Raw genomic sequence first — 25,268 nt, 5'->3', positions numbered from 1 at the left:
CAGATACACTTCCAATAGCCAACCCAATTATTGTTTGGAGTCAGTTTTAAAATTGAAAATTTCACATGGAAATCTATTTTGACAACCTTGAACAATCCTGTCTGTCCACCTTGACTTTCTGCCTCCACCTCTAATATAAACTGATGCTCATTAATCAGAAAATTCATTTGAATTTTTTTTTTTTTTTTTTTGCGTTTCAGAAACCCACTTAACTACTTCGCATGTTGGCCAACCGATGGGCATCCCTTCATCATCACCACCACCAGCCAGTCACAGAGCTGGGATGCATTCTCCGCCCCCTAGGCGGGCACTGGTACGGGAGTTCAGTGGGACGTATGAGAGCCTTCCAGCCAGATCTATTCAGGTAAATTACCGGGAATCTCTTTAATTCTTATAATGTCTTTTGTGGGTAGTACCGGTCTCCTCACACCTTTATAAATCTTTTTCACATTCTCACCCCTCTTCTTCTTCTTCTCTCTCTCTCTCTCTCTCTCTCCTCTCTCTCCTCTCTCTCTCTCTCTCCTCTCTCTCTCTCTCTCTCTCTCTCTGTCTGTTTCTCTCTCTGTCTCTCTCTCTCGAAGGTATCGGAGTCTAGGGTTCTGGAGTGCCCAAGCATTCAGATCACCACTATTTCTCCTGAGGATGACACTGCTCCAGCTGGAGGGGGGTACTGGGATGGTGGGGGTGGGTGGGACAGAGAGCGTCTCTACCTGCCTCTGCTGGACCCGTTTTGTTACCGTGACGGCATGACAGGAGCAGGGTCCCTCAGCCCCAGCCCTGCTTCTAGTCCTTCCTCTTGCGGATGGCTCAGTCCAGCATCCAGCTGCAATTCACTCTTAGTAGAGGAGGAGGAGTTGAATGAAGCTGCTGCTCATTTTTGCCTCTCGCCCTCCTCCCGGCCTACTTCTCCTGGGGGTAAGAAACGCAGAAACTCCCCGCTGGCTTCCCCCAGCACCTCCCGCAGGAGCAGCTACTCTGAGGATCATCCTTCCCTCCTGGAACCAGGAGACTGTACACCACAGTCTCAGGCCCCGCCCAACAGCTGTGAACTGAACATCCCACAGAAGACCAGGAAAACCTCACTTGAACAGGTGAACTGTTCACCTCCCTCAGTATGTAAGAGAGGCGAAAAGCCAGAAGAGTTAAGTGTGAGATGATTCTGTGGAACAGCAGACTTCAGACTGCCGTAAAGCTGAACGCTGGGTAGTGGAGAAGGATAGAGTCTAGGATTAATTAACAGGAATGGCAGTTTTCCTGGAGTCTTTTTTGATATTGCTTCAACACACTCTTTCCACGTCAGAATTTTAGTAACTTTAGTAGAAAAGGTAAAGGAGCCATGCAGGAGTACAGGAACAAGACTGAGCCATTTAAATAGTTGTTTGACTCTAGTTGTCTCTTGACTCTTATTTGAGTGTAGTTATTTCTGCTCTGTGCCGTGTAAAATGTTCATATTTCTGTTTGTATCCATGCTTATCCATTTTAATGCTTATGTGTATCTGCAGGTCTCATCTAGGGAGGTAGACCAGGACCAGTCTGCAACCCAGAGTTCTCCCTGTCCCCTTCCAGAGACTTTGCACCTGAGAAGGGAGACCCCTTCGATGGGCATGGACTACCTGTCTGTACCTCCTGCTCTTGGCTGGGGGAGGACAAGGGCGAGTGCACACAGCCCTGTGTTCAGGTTAACATAGTCCACAGTGTCTCCAGACCTTGGCCATCGTTTTATCCGATCGCACAAACGGATTCTTCTCCTTTAAAAAAACACTTTGTAACCATTGCACTGAGAATACGCTTAGTTTCCAGTAATTGCTCTTATTTTTTTACTCCATCTATGTCATACTGATGTTTTATCTCTCAGGTCTAATGCTCTACCACCGCTGGACTGGCCGCTGCCGTCCCAGTTTGACCAGTATGAGTTGCGCATTGAAGTGCAGCCACGTCCACACCATCGCGCTCACTATGAAACTGAGGGAAGCCGTGGAGCAGTCAAGGCCTCGCCTGGAGGACATCCAGTGGTGAAGGTAATGTTTAGATTTTATTTGTCATGCCTGGAAATGGCTGAATATCAGTACAAATGAGGAATTACAGAGGGCAGACAACAAAAATAAACCAGAGTTTATTAATGTGTTATGTATGAAAGACTATCCAGATTGCTGAAAAATTATAATTTTTTTTTTTTTAAACCAAAGAAATATTATTGTAAAAGGATGATTCCCTTCTGCACAGCTTGTTTTTTTTCTGTGTTAAATAGTGACTGTTCTTCTCTTATGCTCTCTTTCTCTCTTAGCTGTTGGGCTACAATGAGAGACAGCCACTGTCTTTGCAGGTGTTTGTGGGAACTGCTGATGACCGATCAATACGACCTCATCCCTTTTATCAAATACACAGGTATTGTTTTCAGCTCCACACTACTCTAAACCACCTCTTTCAGCTGTGTTTAGGCTATGCTGTTATGACTCTGTTGTTTAATCTCTCGACAACGTGTGTAACTGCTTCTCTCTCTCTCTCTCAGGGTGACGGGGAAGATGGTGGGTACAGCGAGTCAGGAGAGTATCCAGGCTGGCACCAAACTACTGGACATCCCCCTGAACCCAGACACCAACATGACTGCCCTGTGAGTGATGAAGGCAGACATGGATGTGCATACTGTATGTTTGTGTTTTGCATTTTGTGATCTCTCTCTCTCTCTCTCTCTCTCTCTCTCTCTTTCAGTATTGATTGTGCAGGCATTTTGAAACTGAGAAACTCAGACATAGAGCTTAGAAAAGGAGAGACAGATGTGGGGAGAAAGAACACTCGAGTTCGTCTGGTCTTTCGCACTCACCTCCCTCTAGCCCCGCCCCTGGCCCCTCCGGGCCGGGTCCTCGCCCTGCAAGTTGCCTCCCTGCCTATAGAGTGCTGTGAGTTTAGCCTCACCTTCATGTGTTCCCATCTCTTATCTGCAGCCAATGAAATCTTACGCCGATTTTGAATCAGCCGAGTAGGGTTTGCCCAGACGAATATCAGGGGTGCTCGTGCATTCTATTTGTTTCGTACTGGAACTTAATCCCCATCATCATCTCCCACTACTCACACACCCCTTTCCCACCAACAGCGAACGGGTTCCGTTTCAGATCTTGCACCAAATTTTGAACCGTTCGGAGCATTTTGACCAAAAATGCATTGGTTCGGAACCTGAAAAGTTGGTTCCCAGCTGGAATCAAAAGATAACTGGTGTTTCCAGTGCGAACCGTTCTTAACTGCCATTGTGCAACGCCCTCCGTTGATGACGCGTCCTTGATTGCAACGGTTCCACTCGAAACTGGTGGATACGTGGGCTGGTTCGCTAGAGGGCACCAAGGTTCAAAGAATCCTGAATGGAACCGGTTCAAGAACACGTTCGCTGACGGTGGAAAAGGGGTAACAGTGTATCGAACTGATCAATATTACTGACCACCACTAAGACACATCAGCATGTAAAACACTCTTCTATGCTGACATTACCTCCATCTCCCCAGCTCTGAGTCCAGACATATCAGAGCCTTCCTCATCTCTGTATCTTTCTGTATCATACTGTACCTGTGTAGCTCAGCGCTCTGCTCAGGAGCTGCCTGTGATCGAGTCTGTCAGTCTCACGTCCTGCTCTGTGGAGGGCGGGGAGGAGCTTCTCCTGCGTGGGACCAACTTTCTGCCCACCTCCAGGGTGCTTTTTATGGAGAGAGGCACAGGTAAACCTTTTATGACTTTGGTAAACCTTTTATGACCATCTATTTTAAAGTCCAAGGCTACTATAGCAACGCACATATTTGTAGCAGATTTACGGCGCCTTGCTTCCGTCACATGTTGTCATCTGGTGATGATATAAAACAATTCTGACTGTTACTGATGGTGATATTCATGAGGAATGACAGTGTTGTTTGATATTGTTTGTGTGTAACATATGATTATGGGCGTATGCTGTTTACGCGCCTGTAAGCGTATTCTTCTCTGTTATGTGCTTTCCGCTTATCAGACGGAAAACTGCAGTGGGAGGAGGAGGCACATGTTGAGCGGGAAAAGAGCGGCGAGGTAAATCCATAACGTGTATTTTGCATGTGATTATGAAAGCTCCTCGTCATAGTGTCCCATGTTCATTTTCATTATTATCTTTAGCCCTTTCCATGTAATTAGCCACAGCTGCATTGTACTTAGCTGCACTCTGAGTGTGTGTGTTCTCGGGTGCACCGTTTTGTAAATGTCTTTCTGTTACAGCGCTTGCCTTATTCGTGTGTTTTAACGTGTTCATTTTTATGTAGAGATTGTATTTGTGTGTGTGTATGTTTGTGTTAATGTCTCAGAGTTTACTGTGTGTGCGGGTCCCGGCCTATAACAATCTGTCTGTGAGTGGCCCGGTGTCTGTTTGCCTGTATGTCTCCAACGGGAAGAGAAAGAGGAGCAGCACACACTGTTTTAAATACCTGCCCAGTGAGTGTGACCTCCGCCCTGATAGCATATCTCTCTTTTCCGTCTGCCCAGTCGCCGTCCATCTTAATGGACTTACCAGATCTTCTTCTCATCCTCTCCTCTTCTTTCTTTTTTTTTTAATTTTGTTTTCAATGTCTCTGTTTCTCTCCTTCTCTTCTCCTTGCTCTTTCAGTCATGTTTAAAGAGGAAGATCCCCTCCTGTCCAGGCCCTCTGCCGTGCCACTGGAGGGAATGACGCTTTGCCCCATGGGGGGGCCCAGCGTAGGGGACAGAGGTCTTCATTTGAGGGGTGACCCCTCCACAGAGGAGAGGAGTTTATCTTTCCACCTGCCCACCTACCCCAACGAGTACCCTTACCCAGGACAGGGTTACCAAGAAGAGTATTGCCCAAAATCCGAGGCCACAGAAGAGGGTGGAGGAGGTAGAGGGGCTCTGACTGAGAGGAATCCCAGTTTTGAGAGCTTGGAGCTGGGTTTCACTGAGCTCCTGCCTCCTCTGTATTCACGAGTCCCTCAACCTCCGTCTCCCTCCCCCTCGCCGTCTCCCTGGCTCGACTCTCCCTATCTCTCCTCTTCCCCTTCTCCGTCACACTCCTCCTGTCTCAGCCCTTTCCCCGCCAGCAGTCCCATCTCGACCTCCCCGCTTCCTCCTCTTCCTCACTCACCCTATCCCCACTGCCCGTACCCCCAGGAGGTGTGCTCCTCTCCTCCCTCCAACCCCAGCGCCTACCAGGACATGTATCCTCCTCCCTATGCCCCGTATGAAAGCTGGGAACAGCAGAACCAGGCTCCAGCAGAGAGAGATAACACCACAGGGATGAAGATCCAGGAGGGACCTTTGGATTATCCCAGCCACTCATCCATGCACCACATCACACTGGAGGAAGGTGGGTACGGAATGTTGGATATGGGTTTAGGAAGGTCAGAGGCACGCTGTGTGATCTCCTCAGCAATCAGGCATTAGCTGCATGAGCTTACGAATAATGAGTATAGATGATAGAGCTATAGAGTCCAGTTAGGTAAATGGATAATAGACAGATTAATCATTTAGCTTCTCAACTGACCAACTTTGTTTGTGTGTGTGTGTGTGTGTGTGTGTGTGTGTGTGTGTGTGTGTGTCTCCTGACAGTAAATGAATTTATTGGAGAGGACATCAGATCCTTTCAATCTGGGTCTCACATGGACAGCAGACCCGGATGACCCCATTATTACCACTATCAACTTATCATAACAAGTGCATTTTTAATATTGTATTACTCTTTTCCATATGGTTTTGACTTTATTCTCATGGTATATTGCACAATTATTGCAATATACAGGCAACTGCCAAAATAAAAGAAACAATTAAGTAAATAAGGGATACAGACTATTTGAAAATGTAGATGCTGCTATACAGGTGAATTTCCTGAATTAACTAAGTAATTAAAATCCTGTCATGCTTGGTTATATGTAAAAATGTTGGGCAGGCCCACTATTTGCGGTACTAGGGATAGAGGAAAAGACCTTGGTGGCCCTGTGGGAGAGATAGTGGCTAGAGCAAGTTTGGCTGGAGCTTCAGTAAAAAAAAAAAAAAAAAAGATTGTTCAGGCAATGTTGTTAAGGAAGTCTGAGGTAAGGACATCATCAACTAGAGCGAACTGTGGTCAAATGGGCATCCTCCTCAACTGTAACGTCTCTACATGGGTTAGAGATGATACACAAAACAGTTGCGCCGCTCGAAATGAACTGCCATGCCGATATTAGTGTCGAGTATGAGTAAGGAGTGTCATTAGGAGCAGTCCCTGTAGAACCTAACAGATTTGGATATTGTGGTTTGGTTACTGTGCATAAACCCCTTATTAGACCTGAAGATGCACATTAGTAAGTGAAGCGGTTGAAGGAACGCAGGCAGCGGTCTGCTGAGCAGTGGGGAAAAAAAAAAAAAAAAGTTCCATGGTCGGATGAATCATCCTCCGTGCTGCTCTCATCAAGCGCAGACGAGTGTATGTGTGGTACATGCCAAAAGAAACCTCGGAGCCAGAGAGTGCTTGTTCCCCAGAGAGAGGAAGGTTCTGACGGCTCTCTGTTATTGTGTGGGGTGCGTTCTCCTGGCGTGGTCCAGGTTCATCTAACCCTTTAGAGGTGAACGTAGATAAACGCAACCCCTTTCTGCGGAATTGCTTTGATCGAGCGGAGAAGTCTTTCCGTCGCGACGGGAGCGGTCTTTTCCGGGATGGAAACGGCCCATTTCGCGTGGCACGAGCGGTCACTGAAAGTTTTGATGAGCATGAAAATGATTGAATACTTTCTTGATGTTCTGAGGCATTGCTGGAGATAATTTCCCACTAGTCCTAACAAAAGACCACATGATGGAATCTTTTTGAATTAATGCTGTCACGTCCCTCTAATAGACTTAGAAACGGTTTAAGAATCTATGCAAAGGCACACTGAAACTTTTCTTAAGCCCAAAACTCGTAGAAACTTTGTGAAGACTCAGTGAAACTCGTCTAAGGCCTAAAACCTGTACAATCTATGCAAAGAGACACTGACACTGTTGTGGCGGCCCAGCACCCTGTTAAAACACTTTGTTGTTGGTGTTTTTCCTTTATTTTGGCAGTTGCCTGTAGTAGAAGACTGCTGTACCCCCACCGTTGTTTAGGTGAGGGACAGCTCAATGCAGGGGCACAGTTGTAATTATGTTTATAGATAACTGTTACATCCTAAAGACTGCATATTTGAATGGAACTAATGTTTTTAATATGTTTGCTAAATAAATTATGAATGTCATCTTTTTCCCGTGTTAATCCATTCTTATGTTTCTGGTTGTCTCAGTCTTGTGTGTATGTGTTTTTTAAATGTAAATGTACTTTTTCATATACTTTTTAAATGCTTTTTATTCTCATTCCACTGTTTCGTGATCCCCTCAAACAAAGCCTGACAAACAGCTTCCCTTAAGTATTGTTTATAGTTTACCATCATTACCTGTGCCCTTTGTTTTCATGTCAATAAACCACAGACGTAGCTCTCAATCCTCCACCTCCCAGTGCTATTGAGACCCACAGTGGCTCTCACAGAACACACTGGGCACTCAGGTCAGACAGTTAGCCTTAAACATCACTGTTGATTGGTTGAGGTCAGGAAACGCATTTTCTGGGTTCAAGATACCAAAGAGAATAAGAGTTTAATCTCCGGGACTCTGCTGCTTGTTATCATTACATTGCATGAGTAGAACGAAAAAGAATGAATTTTGTTCGTTTTCAGCGTAGATATTTTTCAAAAGGTGTCTACATCTGTGTTATGTTGTGTTTTTATCATATTGTGGTGAAGGTGAGTGTTGTGGAATATAGCCATGTCATGGAATATTACTGGAGTCCACCTCACAGCACCAAAAGAGACAGGCTGTTTAAACACTGCCCTCTGGTGGACAAAGATCCCTCTTTTGAAGTTGATGATGGTGAACTAAACTGACAGCAAGTGGAAAGTTTACTTAAAACTGATAAATCTTACAAATGTAAATCTTCTTGGGAGTTATAAAAGCATCTAAGAGATACTTCTGTACCGCATCAGAATTCTCTTACACAAGGTTCACATCTGTCTCTCTCACCATCAAGACACTTACACTTAAAACCGTCTGCTCCGGGTCTTTGACTCCAGAATCTGGACGATTTCCATCCCGCTGGCTTGGGGTAAGATTTAGGGGCCATTTTCAGAGATCATTCCTTCACTTCTAAATACATAACTAATTCCATGGCATGCCACCATCCGGATATGTGTTACAGCGTTATGCTCTGTAACTTTGGGAGTACTTGCCTACGGTCTTTTGCACTAAGGTGAACTACAGCAGTGCTACATTTGTACGTTGGTTTGACAGCACCGATAGGACAGTGAGACGGAACAGGTGAGAAAGCAGGACAGGAGGATTTTCTACAGATCTTTTCATAAGACAATAAAGTACAGTGCAAATGTCCTAGATTCAAATATCCTCTCCTGAAGTCCAAATAGTCTCAGACGTAGATCCTGCCAGAGCTGTGTCTGCTGCTGTGATAATGTGTGTGTCTGTCTGCTCTACTTAGGCAGCAAACATTTGGCTCTTTAAAGCTTTATTATAGAAATGACTGGTCATACACATGCTTTTGAGTCGATCTTTAAAAATCTAGATTTAATAACTCTGATTTAATAACCACCTTAAGTATTTATCAGGGTGTTTAACTGGATGCATTCATTGCATATCTGCTTACATGGCAAAATTAATATGATCTAATATTACTTTGTTCTCAGAGAGTATTTAAATGAAGATCTTAAGGAATGTGTTTTTAGCCCATATGGGGATGGTCTCTATTCTCGAGGCCGGATCCAGCTTCTCATCAGCCGTTCACGTCTTCTGTCTCACTCACTGTAGTGTTCTGTCAGCTCCATCACCACCATGCTCCCTCTGCCAGGGTAGCTCATCAGCTTACAGGGGGCTCTGACACGCTTCATTTCCACTGTCTGCGCTGAAGGCTGTTAAACGGACCAGCAGAGAGAAGAAAAGCACATTTCAACCATCTGAAAAAATAACGAATTAGATATCGGTTAATAGACATACTGGATCAGTTGTGGATTCATTTTGGTTCCACAAGGGTTCCATATCAGCAAAGTGATTCTTCCGGGTGTCATTCAAAATGGCAGACATTACAAGGTCGGCATTACAGGAACGGTAGCCGTTACAAGAAGATTTAAATATCTATTGCATATCAGCCTCTGTTGACACTGTTAGAAATCTGTTATGTTTCCTGTCATATGTCCTACATATGTGCAATCTCCCTTATTATCTTGCCGATTTTATTTTATGGAGTTTATCTTAACTTTCCTCTCACCGATCCACTAAAAAAAAAGCTCCATGACCATTTGATAAATGGTTTCAGCAAAACCATGAAATACCACCACTTTTTCTTGTCACAATCATATAAAAATGGTTAAGAAACCGTCCATATTTATTCTTATTTTGAGCGAGTGAAAGTCATTTGAGTAGATGATGACTCCTTCATTCACTCACTCAGCTCGAGGGCACTGGCATCAATAGACTTCCTGGTTGATTGATTTGGCTATGGGATGATAGTGGTTAAAATTCTGACCTGATTCTCTTGTTTCACTAACAGTGTGGTATTATAAGTCTACTGTGTTTTTTGACCACATACCCAAGATTGCTTATCCATCTCCAACAGTAAATCTCCAACAGTTTCATCAAGATGAGGACAGCTTCTCTGTCGCAATGGTGTGGTGCAGTAAATCAGTCTGCGTTTCTTTAAGACGTGATTGCTAGTGTGACTGGAGATGAAAATTAAATGGCATACCAGGCTGAAATTTATGACTCTATGTTTTCTCACTCAGCATCTCTTGGTCCAATGTAACAAGGAGCAGGAAGAGCAGCCTGGAGACTAAAATCTCTTACCCGCTGAACCAAAAGGATATTATTCATTATCAGATATAGGGAGGGAGAGAGGTCCTACGCTGGAAGCTTGATACATTCCTGGAAAATGTTCCCAGCAGTCCTTAAACACAGTTGGCGCGTATGTGCATATGTATCTACAGGGAACAGCCAAAAGGACATTTTGAACCTCCAAAGAAACTGTGTGTCTGTGTGTGTGTGTGTGTGTGTGTGCGCGTATGTTTGTGTGTGTGTCTGTGTGTGTCTGTGTGTGCGTGTCTGTGTGTGTGTGTGAGTGAATGAATGTTATTGAAATAGATATTTTGTTTGCTTTACAAGTAATTTAATTTCCACTTTTCAAATTCTGGTATTTCACATTAGTTTCATATTTGTTTCTGCTTTTCTAAACAGAATTTTTTTGCCCATTTTTTAAAATAGTAATATTGCTTTCCACCTGCTCTCATACTTGAGTCAAAACTGAAGGGTTACCAGGAGGACTACTGCCCCAAATCGGAGGCCACAGAGGAGAGTAGATGAGATAGCTTCTTAACAACAACATTTAGTTTTGTCTTCATTTCCACTTTGCAGATTTGATCTTTTTGCTTTTTGCTCTGTTTCATGCAGGTGAAACAGAACCAAAAGAACAAAAAGCCTGTGGCTTAAGGGCTAGAGAAGCAGGCTTGCGACTAAAAGGTTGCTGGTTGGATTCCCAGGACCAGCAGGAAAACGTCCACAGTTGAAGTGCCCCTTGGGCAAGGCACTTAACCCCCAACTGCCCCCCTGGGTGCAGGTGTGCTGCCCACTGCCTAGTGGTTGTGTGTGCTCACTAGTGATGTGTAAAGATGGGTTCAATACAGAGGTCAAATTCACTGCTCGCTCTTCACAGTGTGTGTGTGTGAGTGTGATCACGGAGATTTAATCTTAATCTTATTTAACCACCAGGGGGAGCCATTATTTCATTTGTAAGCTTTTAAAGGCGTCATTGTAAAATGAGATGAAAACATAAACTCTGTAGCACCCACAAAGCAAGACCTAAGGACTAGAAAATTGATTTTTCTTTTATTTGTGAACCAGTCAGCTGATAAGAAACAAGGCCATACCAGACACACTCAATAACAAGTCGAGGCAGTTCATCCTAGTTACTTGTTTATAAATTTTTTTTTACTTTAGGATCTATTACTGAAATGTATAATTAACACCATAACTAAGATTAATAATCTCAAATTGGGGTGTGTATATGTTACTGTTCCAGGAACACTTGGTATACTGGGCTTTTTCCTGATTATTTATGACTCACTGGTAGATGATTTCCTGCTATCCCAGAATGTGCTGACCATATGGAAGTATTGTCAGTATGACAATCTCTGTATTTGTTTATTTATTGAGTTAGTTATTTATTTAATTTGACAATCTCAAATACATAACAAGTGCATTCACAGTAGGAAGTTTACATTGAATGTATTCTCTATGTACAAAAAGAAAAGAAATTACTAGAAGTGATATGTAAAGGGAAAATTACTTGAACAGTGAAAGCAGTAATGTGTTGAATAATTATCTGTAGATTCAGAATTAAAAACTAAAATTTAGAGGGTTCATTCCTGCTGTGAGACAATGGTGGAAAGAATACAGCTTGCAAACTGTTTATTAAAAGAGTGAGTCAGCACTGAGTGTGTTGAAATAACAGCAACCCCAAGGAGAATGCCATGAATGGAAACGACTGGGTCAAACCGAGAAGGCTCTTTCTCTTGCCGGGGGGATTTCAACGCACATTTAAAAGTATACTGTTCTGTACATGTGACCAGACATAAACACAGCTTTACGTATATACTCTCAGTGACAGAGCGAGAAAGCGCGAGTCATATATAGACCATATATGATATTCAAAACATAAGAATCAAAACGTTTGTCACCATGGATACAGAACATGATCAATCTGGACGACATTTTCGCTGAGGCAACCTTTATCAGATCATACTCGGAGCAAAAATGCAAAAAAAAAAAAAAAGGCCACAGGTTTACTTTGGCTTTTTTTTTTTTTTTTCGCACGTTCTGAATCTTATCTTTCGCAGCTGTATTCTTCCTCTTGAATTTGACACACACACATCTATGCTATTCCATCTGACATAATCTGATAGAAGCTCTGTAACATGCAAACTCAAAGCCAGGGAAGAGGGGCTTGGTAAAAGTGGCTTGGACTCTGTGGATTAGAGTCATGGTGTCAGAGACACTGTAAAAGGACAGACTCCCTGCCCTGTGGTCTAGATATACACCTATTTTAGGTGAACCGGAGCCCGGTATTTTAGTGACCACATTATTGTGCCAAAAGGCATAACCTTTCTTGGAGCAGAACAGGCTCCAGGATTTCTCATTGTGCCCAAAATGAGAATTGTTTCCTTCTCCTTTTCGAACTATATCTTGATACGCCACAGCCATGTTTACCCCCATGCCACTCCATTCAACCTCCCAGTAATAGCAGCCAGACAGCCCTTCACTGGCTAGCACCTGGCACCAGTAATCAAAGCGCTCTGGGTGGTCAGGGCATGAGTGCTCTCTGTTTCGCACCGTCACTACCCTGTTCTCCTGAGACAGGCTTAAGTCTCTGTGAGCTGTCCTGGGGTCAAGTACGAGATGACAGGAATCTGGTGGAAAGAGAGAGAGAGAGAGAGGGAGATGGAGAGATGAAGAGAAGGAGTGAGAGAAATGACACATAAATACATTTATCCATATATATGTGTGTGTGTGTGTGTGTGTGTGTGTGTGTGTGTATATTTATTATATATATACTGTGTACATATACATACATATATTTGTGTATGTGTGTGTGTATGCGTGTGTGTGTGTGTGTGTGTGTGTGTTCAAAGAAAACAGAAAATGATGAACTTACGATATAGGAACTCAGGTCTGATCTTTGGCACTGGGCTCTGAACAATTTTCACTGAGCTGGCTACAGAGAAAAGAGTACAGTTCCTTAAATGATGACAGTTAAACAATGAGAAAGTATTCAAGGGGTTTCACATCACTATCAACCACGGAAAAGATCATTGTAGATGCGAGGGAGGAACCCACACAGGCTCTTCACTCACCTGCACGTGAGATCTTGGGCCATTCCACCTTAAGCACATCCTCCACTCTCTTCTTCAGCCCGGAGACGGCAGAGTTCATCTTTCCAAAATCAAAGAGTGGAGAGATGGTGACACTAGGCAGATCATCTAGTACCACAGGGGCAGAGAAAGACTGATATGTCTAGAGAGACAGAAGAAAGATAGAGAGAGGGGATTATGTTGGAGCGATAGAATTACACAGTTAATAGAGATATAACTTCGCTTGCTCTACAAGAAGATTCCAGAATCATCCTTTTCAGTCATCTGTGTATACCTTGAATGCCAAAATGACACCTTGTGACTATTACCTGAAGGAAATGAATGTGATCCTCTGTGTTTACCAGCAGTTCTAACTCATTATCTTGCCTCTTAAGCTCAGCAATCTCTTGCTCCAGTGGAATCAGGAGACCTGTGGCAGTCTCCTCTTGTGTTTCGACAAGCTCTCTGACTTCACAAAGCCGTCTCTCAATGGACTGCATCAACTCAGCAAAGATTTTCTCACTGTTGTCCAGTGCTGCATGTGCAGCGCTCTGTCAAAATATGCAAACAGTTGTTGAGGAGAGAGAACCACAGAGTTTGACTTTTCATTGAGTCTGCTTCTCACCTAAAGTTAAAATGTTATCATCTCGATTCTATTACAATAGGTTTGAGCATCTAGCAGTTCAGTTCAGTTCAGTTGAGTCTCATGTTCATTTCATTTTGAGAAGCCAAGTTTCTGTTTCAAGTTTCTTTCTGTTCAAAAAGAAAAGCAGTTTTGCGGACCACCGCAAATCTTACAGTTTCTTTCTTCCTTTTTTTTTTTTTTTTAACCTCACCCTCAGAGAGTCCAGCGCCTGTCTTAGCTCCTGCAGCTCCTTCTCTTTGGCGTGGATTTTAACCTTGAATTTCCGTCTCAGCATCCCCAGTTGTTTCTGTAAAGAGGCAGTAATGTTTTATGACAAGACATTTGCGATAAAAGTACGCTATGTAAACTTGGAGAAGTAAATGACTATTCACGTTTTATATAACCGACATGATACGTTTAGGCAAGCTGTCTTTATCAAGCGAGATTTGACGAGCGTGTGTGACCACAGCGCTGAAAACATTAATTGAGTCTGAATATGGGGCACGTCTTATACAGTTATTACAACACGACTAACACAATCTTCAATACAGTAAATGACATAAACAAATAAGATGGACGTGTTTTGTATATGCATATGACAGTATTCAAAGTAGCAGCCCACAAGACTATGAGAATCAGATCAGCCTTGTTTCTGACTGGATAATGGTCACAGATGACTATCTATTGTTGTAAAAGTGAGGGAAGAAAGACAGAGGGGATGATTGTTATATGCCTGTCATTTGAATGTGAAAGAGGAAGTCTTTCATGATACTGCCTTTCGCCTTTACCTACAACTGAGATGATTATCAGAGGACCAATCACAATGATCTTTTATTATTATTATTATTATTATTATTATTACTATTATTATTATTATTATTATTATTCAACTCAATTTTACAGTCCTGAGGATATGTTAATTCTCCATTATTAAGAACCTCACGTATTTTTCATTCTGTATCCTAGTCGTAACGAGTTATATTGCAAGCCACGTCAAAATGGGATCGTATTTATGGCAGAGAAAAATGTCTGTTTATTGATTGTCCAAATTCAATGAGTTACTCAATTCAGTCACTGGTTGCCCAACAGTGGTTAAAGTAATAATAAACTGTCATTGCCTTGCCCTTTCCCCTCTGCGTCATAAAAGTATACATAATCACATCGTGCTGTCTTAGGATTCCCTTTACACCCAAGATTATGCTGAGGGTTATCTAATAAATTAAAAACAGATATTACAATACAGTAGTGTAAAAGGAATATATTATAGTATATGACTGAATGGTTAATCTAAGTTATATCTAGTTTTGTAATAGCTTATTGCACCTTATTAAGAAGTAGTAGGAGATAGACGTTCTACCTGTTTTTTTGCACTCTCTGCAGCAGCAGAGACTGTGTCATGACCTTTGTGCTCATCCATTACACACAATAAACAGATACACTGTTGATCCGTTTGACAATATATCTCCAAAATTTTATCGTGATGAGGGCAGATCTTCTCCTGCAGATGCATGGAGGCTTCGATCAGCCTGTGCTTCTTCAGGGCGTTTGACTGATAGTGGGGCTGGAGGTGAGCGTTGCAGTAAGACGCCAGACACACCAGGCAGGACTTCACAGCTTTACGCTTTTTCTCAGTACAGAAATCGCACTCCACATCTCCCGGTACGGCGAACACGTGAGCAGAAGTCGTAGCAGTTTGGAGTCCGCTCTTCTTCGGCTCAGTCTTCCTCAGTTTCTCCACCATTTCAGCCAAGATGGTGTTCCTGTTCAGAATGGGTCTTGGGCTGAAGCTCTGTCGACACTGAGGGCAGCTGAAAACCTTAGATTTGTCATCCTTACCCCAGTAACCTTTAATACATCCCATGCAGTAACTGTGCCCACATGGAATTGCCACTGGATCTTGCAGTAAATCCAGGCATATTGGACAACAAAACTGTTCGCGCTCCATAAGTCCCTCCATACTCTAGCAATGAAATGCAGAAATGATGCAGGTTGTCAAAGATGTGAAGCTATTTATGACACTGACTGAACCACACCCTCCAGTACCTGGGAGGTGAGTTGCTTGCGTGTGTGTGTGTGTGTGTGAGTGTGAGTGCACGTGTGTGAACGTGCGTGTGAGAGGCTGCATGTATATGCTTTTGCATGAATGTGCATAAATGAAAGAGACACAATAGATGGTCCCTATCTCTCCATACACAGATAACTTTAAACAAGGAAACTAAGAGAGGGAAGGCTGTCTCAGACAGAGATACACGCTGGAATGTAAAACATAAAGAAAGACAGAGAAATATCAGAGTTCAATCTCATTTCCATTTCATGGCATTTATTCAGAAACTGGATTACATTTATACAACAATGCTGGTGTGCTATATTCTCATTCTATCGGCACAGTGAAACAGTGAGGGGGAAAAAAATACACATACAGTTAGCAAGAGAAGACGTATTTGCTCACGAGGCAGTGAACCTCTTTGATAATACAATGAGAACATTCTCAAATCAAGCACTGAGCACTGTAACAGTCTGTAACAGTCACGCACACACACACACACACACACACATACACACACACACACACTATTCCCAGATAGTCAGGACAGCAAACAACATAAAAAAAAGCACATTTAACTTGATGCTTCTTGTTTTTGTGTTAGTCCTCTAACTGAAAATGATGCTATTTGCAAGACCTATACGGGGAAAGCTACGAATATTTTATAACAATCATGAATACAGCGAATCATTTGCAAACTCTAGGGAGTACATAGGATGTTGAAACTTATAAAGCCACGGTGGGTATAACTTTTTTAAAGCAAACAAAAACTCATGGTTTCAATGCTACCGCTCACTGTCAAAATTAAATGAAGCATTTACATGATTCAGAATTTGCAATTACCAAATGGTTATTTTTTTTGTTTTTGGATCCAACATATCAAATGTTGAGAAACGAACAAATCATACAAAATAATTCCTTATCCATTAACACTGACAGATTTGTGTCCTAAGAGGGCACATGTTGTAAAATGAAGCACCAATATAAAACTACAGATCAAGTGTCATGTCAGATAGATTTGATACGTGACAGTATATTTTGGTTGTCAAAGATATTTTAGGTCAAGTGAAAGTCAAAAAAGTGTTTAATGTGGATAATTTTAAATAAAATCCAAACAACAACAACAATAACAACAAATATTCTTGTCTCAATTATGTCGCTGTGAAATACTGACAATGGTGGTTTTCTGCACAATACTGTTATAAAAGACAAGCAATGAAAGAGAATACACATATTCATGAATACAGCAGATAAATGAGTCAAATTAAGATGTAAACCAGCAGGTCTAAAATGTTTTAAACAGTTTAGCCATTGCTATAACTAATTTGTAATTATTAATGAGCAGGTTATAGAAATGCAATTTATACAGTGTGGACTTACATTGTCTGATATGACCTAGAGCCAGCATTTCTTTGGTATAGATATGATTTCAAGAAACAGGGCCAGATATGAAATTGCAGTACAAAATTTTACAGTGACTTTATCTACTTCAATACTTTGCTCAAGAAATCTTATCTCAGTATTTACTTTCTATGTTTCAGTCTCTACCTACCCTATCTTTCCCTTCCTCTCTTTTTTTCCCCCCATACCTCTCCCCTCCTCTCTGAATCCTCTCACCTATTCTCCTTACTTGCTCCATCCCTTACATCAAACAGTCACAAAGACCAGCCTTGCAGAGTAGATCATATCGGCCAGATACAAAATTAAGTTCAGGGCAGTAAGGATAGCCACAGCCATCCTTTTATCCCAAGGGCAAAGTCCTACGGAAGATGCACAGTCACTAGGCCTATGGCTCCTTCCCCCCATATCATCGTTGAACTGATAGAGCGGCCACAGGACGGTGGCTGACATGTACAGAATCACGCCCAAAAGGACGTAGGCAGACAGGAAGCGGGCAAAGGGAAAGGGCAGACAGCCCGTGCATTCCAAGACACACAGTATGATAACGGCTGCCGACAGGATGAAGCAAATGCAGTAAACGGCCAGGCACCACTTGAGCGCAACGACCCTATCGTAAGACACCGGTTCACTGATGAAGACAAAGATGACGCAGGCCACGAAGGTCTCGCACACCTTCAGCAGACCCGGTGCCGTGGCCATGTAGCCGGCCACCTCTCCCGGCCGCGCCTTGCTCAGGCTCACCTCACTCAGGTAGGCGATGGTGGCCAGACAGGAGAAGACCGTTGACACGATGCGATAGTCTTGGATTTCCTTACGGCCTGCGTACCCTTTGAGAAAATACAGAGGGAAGATAATGGAGGCGGAAAGGCAGAAGAGCAACGCGAAGCAGGCAAAGGTGATGGGGAAGTTCTTCCAGGAGACGGGTGCTCGTGTCTGGAGGCCAAAAAGCTCCACCAGTAGCACTAGCAGTGTCCCAGCAAAGCTGAAGCTCCAGCAGAACACACACCAGTCGCCTGTGCCGTGAGTCAGTGCCCCGCCGTGTAGTGCACAACTGAACGCCACACAAGAGAACACCATGGCAACCACACGCACCCACAGAAGGGGTGAAGAGCGTAGAACCACAGGCATTGTAGGACACGGATTCTAACTGGAAACTGAAAGGGTGAACTGGACACGCTTGCCACTTGAAGATGGATCTCCTGTGGATTGATGTAGTCTATCAGGGTAGTTTGTCTTGGCAGCTTCTTTATCTGTTTTTTGCTTTTCACCTAAAGGATACCTGAGGAAATAATGAAATGAAAGTTAGAGTTTATTACCGTGAAATATTAAACTGTGTTCAACTTAAAATACCTACCTCCTTTACTCTGACTCACAAAATAAACAAACAGAGACTATCTGTAGGCCAGTTTGACAGGTGGCAAGTTCAGTCTGCAATTAACAAAGAAGGCACATCAACTCTACTGTTACAAAGCTGCTTTCATGTTAGTTACTTACACTTTAACAGAAAATAATGACTTCGAAGCAATTTTTTATTAATATATTTCTCAAAACCTACTGAAAATGACATGCAACATGTAATTACATGCAGCTAAGTTGGAATGGGCTTACTTATGATAACTACTGCAATTATTTCTCTATCAGCAATAAATATTCTATTCCCAATCCAACCAGACAACTCCAGAAAACTATATTTGCGCATTCATTTCGCACAAACTTGGTACTTGTCAACTGGATTCAACTAGCAGAAATTCTTTCCATTTCATTCAGTTTCCCAACTATTATTACAAAATCCCTCTAAGGATTCTATGGGACCGCTGACAAGGAGGCTGTGCCAGTGGTTCTCTAAGAGTCTTTCACAAATGTATTCCAGCTATTTAGACGAGCATGACACAACCAGGACCTTTACTCAACCCCACACTCCATCTGTCATCAACCTCTGTGGGAGGGGACAGATACGCTGACAATTAGACCATTCAACCCCCTCGTCCGGCTCTCCCACACAGTCCTCGAGAAGCCAGGAATCTCTGTGTTTCTTCAGTTTACACTAAGGGACTGACATATAGTGTGGAACCACGCCTGTTTACAATTCTGGAGCAATCTTTCATGGGGGGTAAGGTGTTGGGGGGGGGGGGGGGGGGGGGTATGGTCAAAAATGAGTGAGGAAATAGTGGTAGTAAAAGGAAGATAACAGACTGAGCCTATAAACAGAAAGAGAGTGGTAGACAGACAGATTCAGTCACAGCTGGGTGGTTACAGCTAGACAACGAGTTAGGCGAACTATTGCGTCGTCCTCTCGACTAAAACAGGGCTCATATTTTAAACAGAGTAATGGCAGGAATAGCAGAGCAGTGATTCACACTTTTCCTCTCCCCTCCTTCACCTCTGACCATCTCACACTCTCCAGTTGCTCAGTGTCAGATTTTCCAACTTCCAGCCGATCTCTTCCAGATGTGCAGGCTCCCTCAAACGATGAGTCAAAGGACTTTTCCTTAGTCCCCTCTCCCATTACTCCCCAATTTCTCTCCCTCCCTCCCTCCCTCCCTCTCTCCCTCTCTCTCTCTCTCTCTCTCTCTCTCTTTCTGTCTCTATCCCTCTCCACTTCTGTCACATTGTCTCTTCATTCCTCTCTTACTTCTTCTTACACTATGCTCTCCATAGCTCTTTATCGTCCAATCCAAAATTTAATCAGTCTAATGATCACTCCAGCTGTTTCCCTGCCTGTTACAAGGTACTTAGAGTCTGATGATATGATAAATGACATTAGTCCTACTGCCTGTTCAGTCACATAGTGATACTTTCACAAGCACAATGGGATTGCCCTGTAGTATGCAGCTTTAAATAGGCCTTGATCAACAGTAACAGCATGTAAGAGACAATGGAAAACAGGATATTACAGTAATAGACTCACAACACAAACTTCCATCCTCCATTCACTAAAGAGTAATACAGTATTCCAGCTGGACACAGTGTCTTAGAGGTCACGGGCTGCACCATGGCATGGCAAGAGTAACTAAATTTAATCCATAATCAGGTTAAACAGCCATAAACTCAGACTGACCAGAGACAGAGTACTGCTTCTGCCAGCCTCTGTTCCCATGGAACTAGAGAACACAATGAGACTTCATCTGTGCTGATGTGGAGAATGATGATCTCATTATCTTCCACAGGCCTATATTGCTCTGTATAGTATTACCAAACCAACAATGTTTGAGAGAGATCAGAAAACAAATAATCTCACATTGTGTTTTTTTTTATTCACTCTCTTTTGTAGAAAAGTTCTGAGTATTTCATGTTCTTGACCCAACTATAATAAAATGGGATTAGTTTTTTTTTTATCTTAAGCATAATCAGACACATATCTCTTTCCAGGACCTAGCAGAATGTCCAGAAAATTCACCACTTGGACAAAACAATTGCGTAGTTATTCAATTCTTGATTTGCATAAGTTAAGGGTTAATTCATAAGTTAAGGGTTTTGAGGGGCGGGGGGTGGGGGGGGGGGGGCGCAAAACTACACCATAGATCTGTCATCAGTGTCTATCTTTATCAAGAAAGACTAATCACGGCTGTTATTACTAAAACATTCGACCAGTTTCATGTAACAAGCGGTCACAAGGAGTTGTATAAAGTCGAACTGTCATATTCTTTCTCTCAACCACACACACACACACACACACACACACACACACACACAAACCAAAATAATTAACTATGTGTTTCATAATATTTTGTGTGACTATTCATGCATTTATTGCCAACACCGTCAACACGCGTATATGCCTAATACTGCGCTTGGAACTGGTGCTGTGGGTGTGCCTCTACGCACGCACCGCGCCCTGACAACATAACTTTGTGCTGGTTACACCAGTGACAAATGAGGAAAGAACCCATTTGGGTGTTTTCTTGAAAATGTTCTTTTACTCTCAAACAGTCGAAAGATTTCTGGTAATAAGTTTTATCAACGTAACACTAACGCCGTATTACTAAACTGCCAAAGCCCTCATACCGTTAATTTTGCACACACACTGCCCAGAGGTGATCTGTCAAGTGACTTGGAGCGCTTTCCACTGTGTAAAATGCCCACACAGAAATATACACCGTATAAATGGCAGCAAACCACTACACTTGCAAAAACATAGGCAAGAACATAGGCATGAGCAAGAAATAGCCAAATCGGCGTGTTTACATGCCTTGCCAAATTGTCAAGCAAATTTATTAATGTAATCTGAACTAAAATGTACTTCACCGTAAGGTAGAAAGTTTAGAAATCTCGATTACCTGTTGATCCTTCGATTCTATGCCGTTTATCTTCGCCAGTCAAAAACACTGAGATGTGCACTATGATACGACCTTTCAGGCAATCTTGTCTTCACAACGAGTGTGGAGAGAAAAGCCCTTTTGCACCCCACCCATCCTTTCACGCCAAATTAGGTAAACCCGTCGCCGTTGTTTCATCTCTCTCTCTCTCTCTCTCTCTCTCTCTCTCTCTCCCTCTCTTAAATTTATTCAGTCATTTTGAGAATCGTGGACAAAATAATAACTTATAGAAGGGAGAGCGAATACGGTGCCATAGAAATCCACAGGCTTGCGGTGACGCTGCAAACAGCAATGCTGTTTTTTTTGGGGGGGGGGGGGGTTGTTTGTTTGTTTTTTAATTACGTGGGAAAAACATTAACTCTGTTTTATCTCAGTGTACATGTAGCTACTTTATCTGGACTTAACAAGGAGCTGAAGGGAGCAAGAATCAGCAGAGGGGAAATGAATAACGGGTTTTGAGACTCTCCCGATTTGACTGCTTCACATTTGGATTTCGTCAAATGGCTTTGCTTATTTAAGGGAACGCTTTATCAAACCGTGAAACAGGAGTCGAAAGTATATCACGATATATATCTATATCATAAAATATAATGTACTTTACCTTGTTGATGGCCCTGAACAGGTGGTATGCAATTATTTTTAGAAGTGGTCTGAAAGTACCATGAAAGTTTTTTTTTTTTTTCCAAGTAATGTGGAAGTTCAAGTTATTTGGAAAAAAAAAGTCTTCGGCTTCATCAATATTTGGTAAGGTTGCTAGGTTACAGATGCAGTCGTCTAGGAAACCACATATTTGTTTACTAATGCAATGCTAATCTAATTTCCGGAGAGAACACAAGACAGTGAGACTTAAAACATGATCTTGATCCTCTTGGAAGGATTCCCCTGTTTTGTTTCAAGATGCCCTTTTTGACTTGCAACAAGTAGCCTATCACTGCCATGGTGAACGCATAAACATTTGGTGAGGCGTCGACTCAGTGTCAAATATACATACAGTTTATCAAATATATATAAATAAAAATATATTTATTTATATATACATAAATTAAATAAGAATTGTTTTGTGTTTGTGTTTGTGTAATATATATGTACACACACACACACACACACACAGACACACAGACACACACATATGTATGTATGTATATGTGTATGTGTGTGTGTATGTATATGTGTGTGTGTGTGTATATATATATATATATATATATATGTGTGTGTGTGTGTGTGTGTGTGTGTGTGTATAAAATATGTTTCATAGTGAAATGTTGCCTTCCATATTCACACCACTGTGGGCAAGTTCTATCACCATAGACTCTTTACTTCATACTCTAACACAGCATTTGTTGAGCCATGCAAAGGTATTGCAAGGTATCAGACAGGTATGTATGTTTGTATGTGTTTGTATAATTTTTAAAGCCCAGAACATTGCTGTCTGATACATCTGGACATTGCTATTGATTTCCTCATGACCACACCCACATCCAAAAAAATCTAACAGCGTAACAACTCACTCCTCTTAGTGAAGTCTAAGGCTACATAGGTGTCTATCTATCAGTTGTTTGAAGTGTGTGAAAGCTTGAATGATGTAATGAATGATGGAAGATGGAGGAATGATAATTATACTGAGTTTCCTGATTTGGCACAGACTTTACCCCCCTGAAAAGTTGATCACTATCAAATTAGTATAATAAAGTGATACAGTGGCCGGTTAAATGCAAAATGTTCTCTCCAGCAACGTGACTTCAAGTGGAATTCAGTGGAAAGTGGAAAGTGGAAGAGGTGGAATTCTAACCCTAAACTTAGCTGAGGTTTTAAATTCAGTCAAGATATTTAGAATGTAGTTTGTACAGAAGAGACCTTTTTAATCAACTGTAATGTGCTCTCTAATGAAACATAAAAGCATTCCCCAATGAAAAAAAGAAGACCCAATTGCGAAACCTGTGCAGTTTCATCATAAATCGTATAGTAAGTAACAGATCTACGTTGGATTTTAAATGGAGTATTCCTCAGTACAATTTGCTTAAAGAACTGCTGACCAATTGGCTATGACGGAATGGTCTATAACACCGTTAGGTGCATGCTTTGGTAAAACTAATCGGGGAACTAGTTGCCACATCAAAAATTGAAGATACATACTGCCACCTACTGCACTGAAAGGTGAATTGAAGACTTTACAGAGTTAGACGGTGACTGAGATACATAACGCAAGTTTTTGGCAGGTTGGTGTGAGGGGTGGAAATAACAAAAATGAATCGATAAAAATGGAGGCAATGAAAATGTATGTGAATTGAAAAACAGAGCGGTATGGATGTGAAATGAAAAATAGAGTGATAAATTATCGAGTGATTTGATTGATTTAAAGCCCATTGTGGCTGGTTGTGCCCGGCTGTGCCTCTGCTCAGAAGGTGGTGAAGGACACAACCGGCACAATGTACTCAGCTCCCTGCAAGTTCGTTCATTCATTTTCAAAGCCGCTTGTCCTAATTAGGGTCGCGGGGTGCTGGAGCCCGTCCCAGCGCTCATTGGGCAAAAAGCAGGGGAAACACCCTAGACAGGTCGCCAGTCCATTGCAGGGCAGACACATACATAAACACACTCACACATACATTCAAACCTAGGGGGCAATTTAGTGTCTCCAGTTCACCTGACCTGCAGTGTCTGTGGGGGGAAACCACAGTGGTCCCAAGGAAAACCCATGCAGACACTGCAAACTCATGCAAACTCCACACAGAAAGGACCCTGGCCCATGGTTTGAATTACGGGGGGGGGGGGGTTGACCCCCCTAACTAAGATTTGGACCCCCGTAAAAGAGGTAAAAACAACAGTTCAGGGGAGTTGGGGGGGGGGGGTCGAAAAATCTGTATATCCTATGCCACATAACCCTGGAGAAAAAGTTGACCCCCCCCCGTCATTGAATAATTCGTACTCTGCCCTGGCCACCCAGCCAGGAATCGAGTGTGGGACCGTCTTGCTGTGAGGCGATGGCGCTAGCCACTGTGCCACTGTGCGCCCCTTCCCTGCAAGTTGCTTGATCAGTTTGTCAGTGGGCGTGGTTTTTAATTGACATTTTGGGCAGAAGTAACAAAAATTGCTTGCTGTGAACGATAAATGTCAGTTGAATTGAGTATCAGAGCGACACTGTATCAAGTCAACTGACAATTGATCACTCTATTTTTCATTTCACATCCATTTGTGCCCCTCTGTTTTGAAGTTCACGTCCATTTTCATCACCTTCATTTTTATCATTTAATTTTTGTTACTTCCACCCTTAAGGGTACTTTCCTTCAATGATAAATGGCACTTTTCTGTTGTGAATGATGAATGATGAATGATGAATGAAAATGATGAAACATAGCTCTGTTCTCATCATATCACGACTGTTTTAATCAAATCAGCTTTAAATAAATCAGATCATTTGATAATTTTCACTTGATTCATTTTACCGCTCTATTGTTCAATTCACATGCATTTTCATCACCTCCATTTTTATCAGTTAATTTTTTAACTTCCATCACTCATACGGTTGGTGGGTGGGGAGCGTCTCCGTCCTGGTATTTGTCGTTGTCACGTGTCATAATATACTTTTTTATTATCATCATGATCATCATCATCATCTATAGTTGTTCTCGATTTTAAGTCTCTTAAGTTAATCGAGACTTGTCTGCGTGAAGTATCTGGACCTTCCACATTTCACCGGTCCACATTTCAAATGCATCTGAATTTGAAATAGCGGTCTAGCTGCCCTAAACATATTTTTGTAATGAAAATAAAAGCATTAACTTTGCCCTACATATCAGATCATGTTTAAAATGTTGAAATAGCCTATGTTTACTCACTGTAGATGATAACCTTTGCGCCACGTAGCCTATTATTATTTGAAGTTGAACGGTCATTCGTATTCTGAAAGCTTCTTAATTTCGAATTTGTAAACTCTTATCTTAATTTATACGCGAAACTGAATTCAGTTCGGAGTGCTTGGA

At 42.3% G+C, this 25,268-nt stretch overlaps 3 protein-coding genes across 3 annotated transcripts; 1 reads left to right on the top strand and 2 right to left on the bottom strand.

Moving 5' to 3' along the window:
- Positions 1 to 268: 268 nt before the first annotated feature.
- On the top strand, positions 269 to 5,639 carry nfatc4 (nuclear factor of activated T cells 4). The gene is made up of 12 exons (XM_030774258.1): positions 269 to 364; positions 582 to 1,091; positions 1,503 to 1,678; positions 1,856 to 2,018; positions 2,285 to 2,385; positions 2,510 to 2,611; positions 2,710 to 2,897; positions 3,564 to 3,704; positions 3,989 to 4,044; positions 4,314 to 4,440; positions 4,613 to 5,326; positions 5,569 to 5,639. Exons 1-12 carry the CDS (start codon positions 284 to 286, stop codon positions 5,637 to 5,639), a joined length of 2,430 nt encoding a protein of 809 aa, XP_030630118.1. The 5' UTR covers positions 269 to 283.
- A 6,295-nt stretch (positions 5,640 to 11,934) lies between these two features.
- Positions 11,935 to 22,640, bottom strand: ftr66 (finTRIM family, member 66). The gene is made up of 7 exons (XM_030775789.1): positions 22,627 to 22,640; positions 14,888 to 15,488; positions 13,742 to 13,837; positions 13,235 to 13,456; positions 12,909 to 13,068; positions 12,710 to 12,769; positions 11,935 to 12,464 (listed from the first exon to the last, which is right to left on the bottom strand). The coding sequence occupies exons 1-7, from the start codon at positions 22,638 to 22,640 to the stop codon at positions 11,935 to 11,937; spliced, it is 1,683 nt and encodes a 560-aa protein (XP_030631649.1).
- Positions 17,222 to 18,103, bottom strand: myadmb (myeloid associated differentiation marker b). The gene has a single exon (XM_030775790.1). It carries the CDS (start codon positions 18,101 to 18,103, stop codon positions 17,222 to 17,224), a length of 882 nt encoding a protein of 293 aa, XP_030631650.1.
- Positions 22,641 to 25,268: the final 2,628 nt, after the last annotated feature.

Source organism: Chanos chanos, chromosome 5, assembly GCF_902362185.1.
Source record: "Chanos chanos chromosome 5, fChaCha1.1, whole genome shotgun sequence".
In the NCBI taxonomy this organism is placed as follows: Eukaryota; Metazoa; Chordata; class Actinopteri; order Gonorynchiformes; family Chanidae; genus Chanos; species Chanos chanos.
Note: the sequence above shows the minus strand (reverse complement) of the source record. Positions and strands in the feature narration are given on the sequence as shown.

Excerpts from the sequence above, each read along its gene's own strand:
- ftr66 (XM_030775789.1), bottom strand. Across the intron at positions 12,770-12,908 it reads GCCCAAGATCTCACGTGCAG|CCAGCTCAGTGAAAATTGTT; the intron begins GTGAGTGAAGAG and ends TTTTCTCTGTAG. Across the intron at positions 12,465-12,709 it reads CAGACCTGAGTTCCTATATC|ATTCCTGTCATCTCGTACTT; the intron begins GTAAGTTCATCA and ends TCTTTCCACCAG.
- myadmb (XM_030775790.1), bottom strand. The coding sequence starts at position 18,103 with ATGCCTGTGGTTCTACGCTCTTCACCCCTTCTGTGGGTGCGTGTGGTT.
- nfatc4 (XM_030774258.1), top strand. The coding sequence starts at position 284 with ATGCATTCTCCGCCCCCTAGGCGGGCACTGGTACGGGAGTTCAGTGGG. Across the intron at positions 365-581 it reads TTCCAGCCAGATCTATTCAG|GTATCGGAGTCTAGGGTTCT; the intron begins GTAAATTACCGG and ends TCTCTCTCGAAG. Across the intron at positions 1,092-1,502 it reads GGAAAACCTCACTTGAACAG|GTCTCATCTAGGGAGGTAGA; the intron begins GTGAACTGTTCA and ends GTGTATCTGCAG.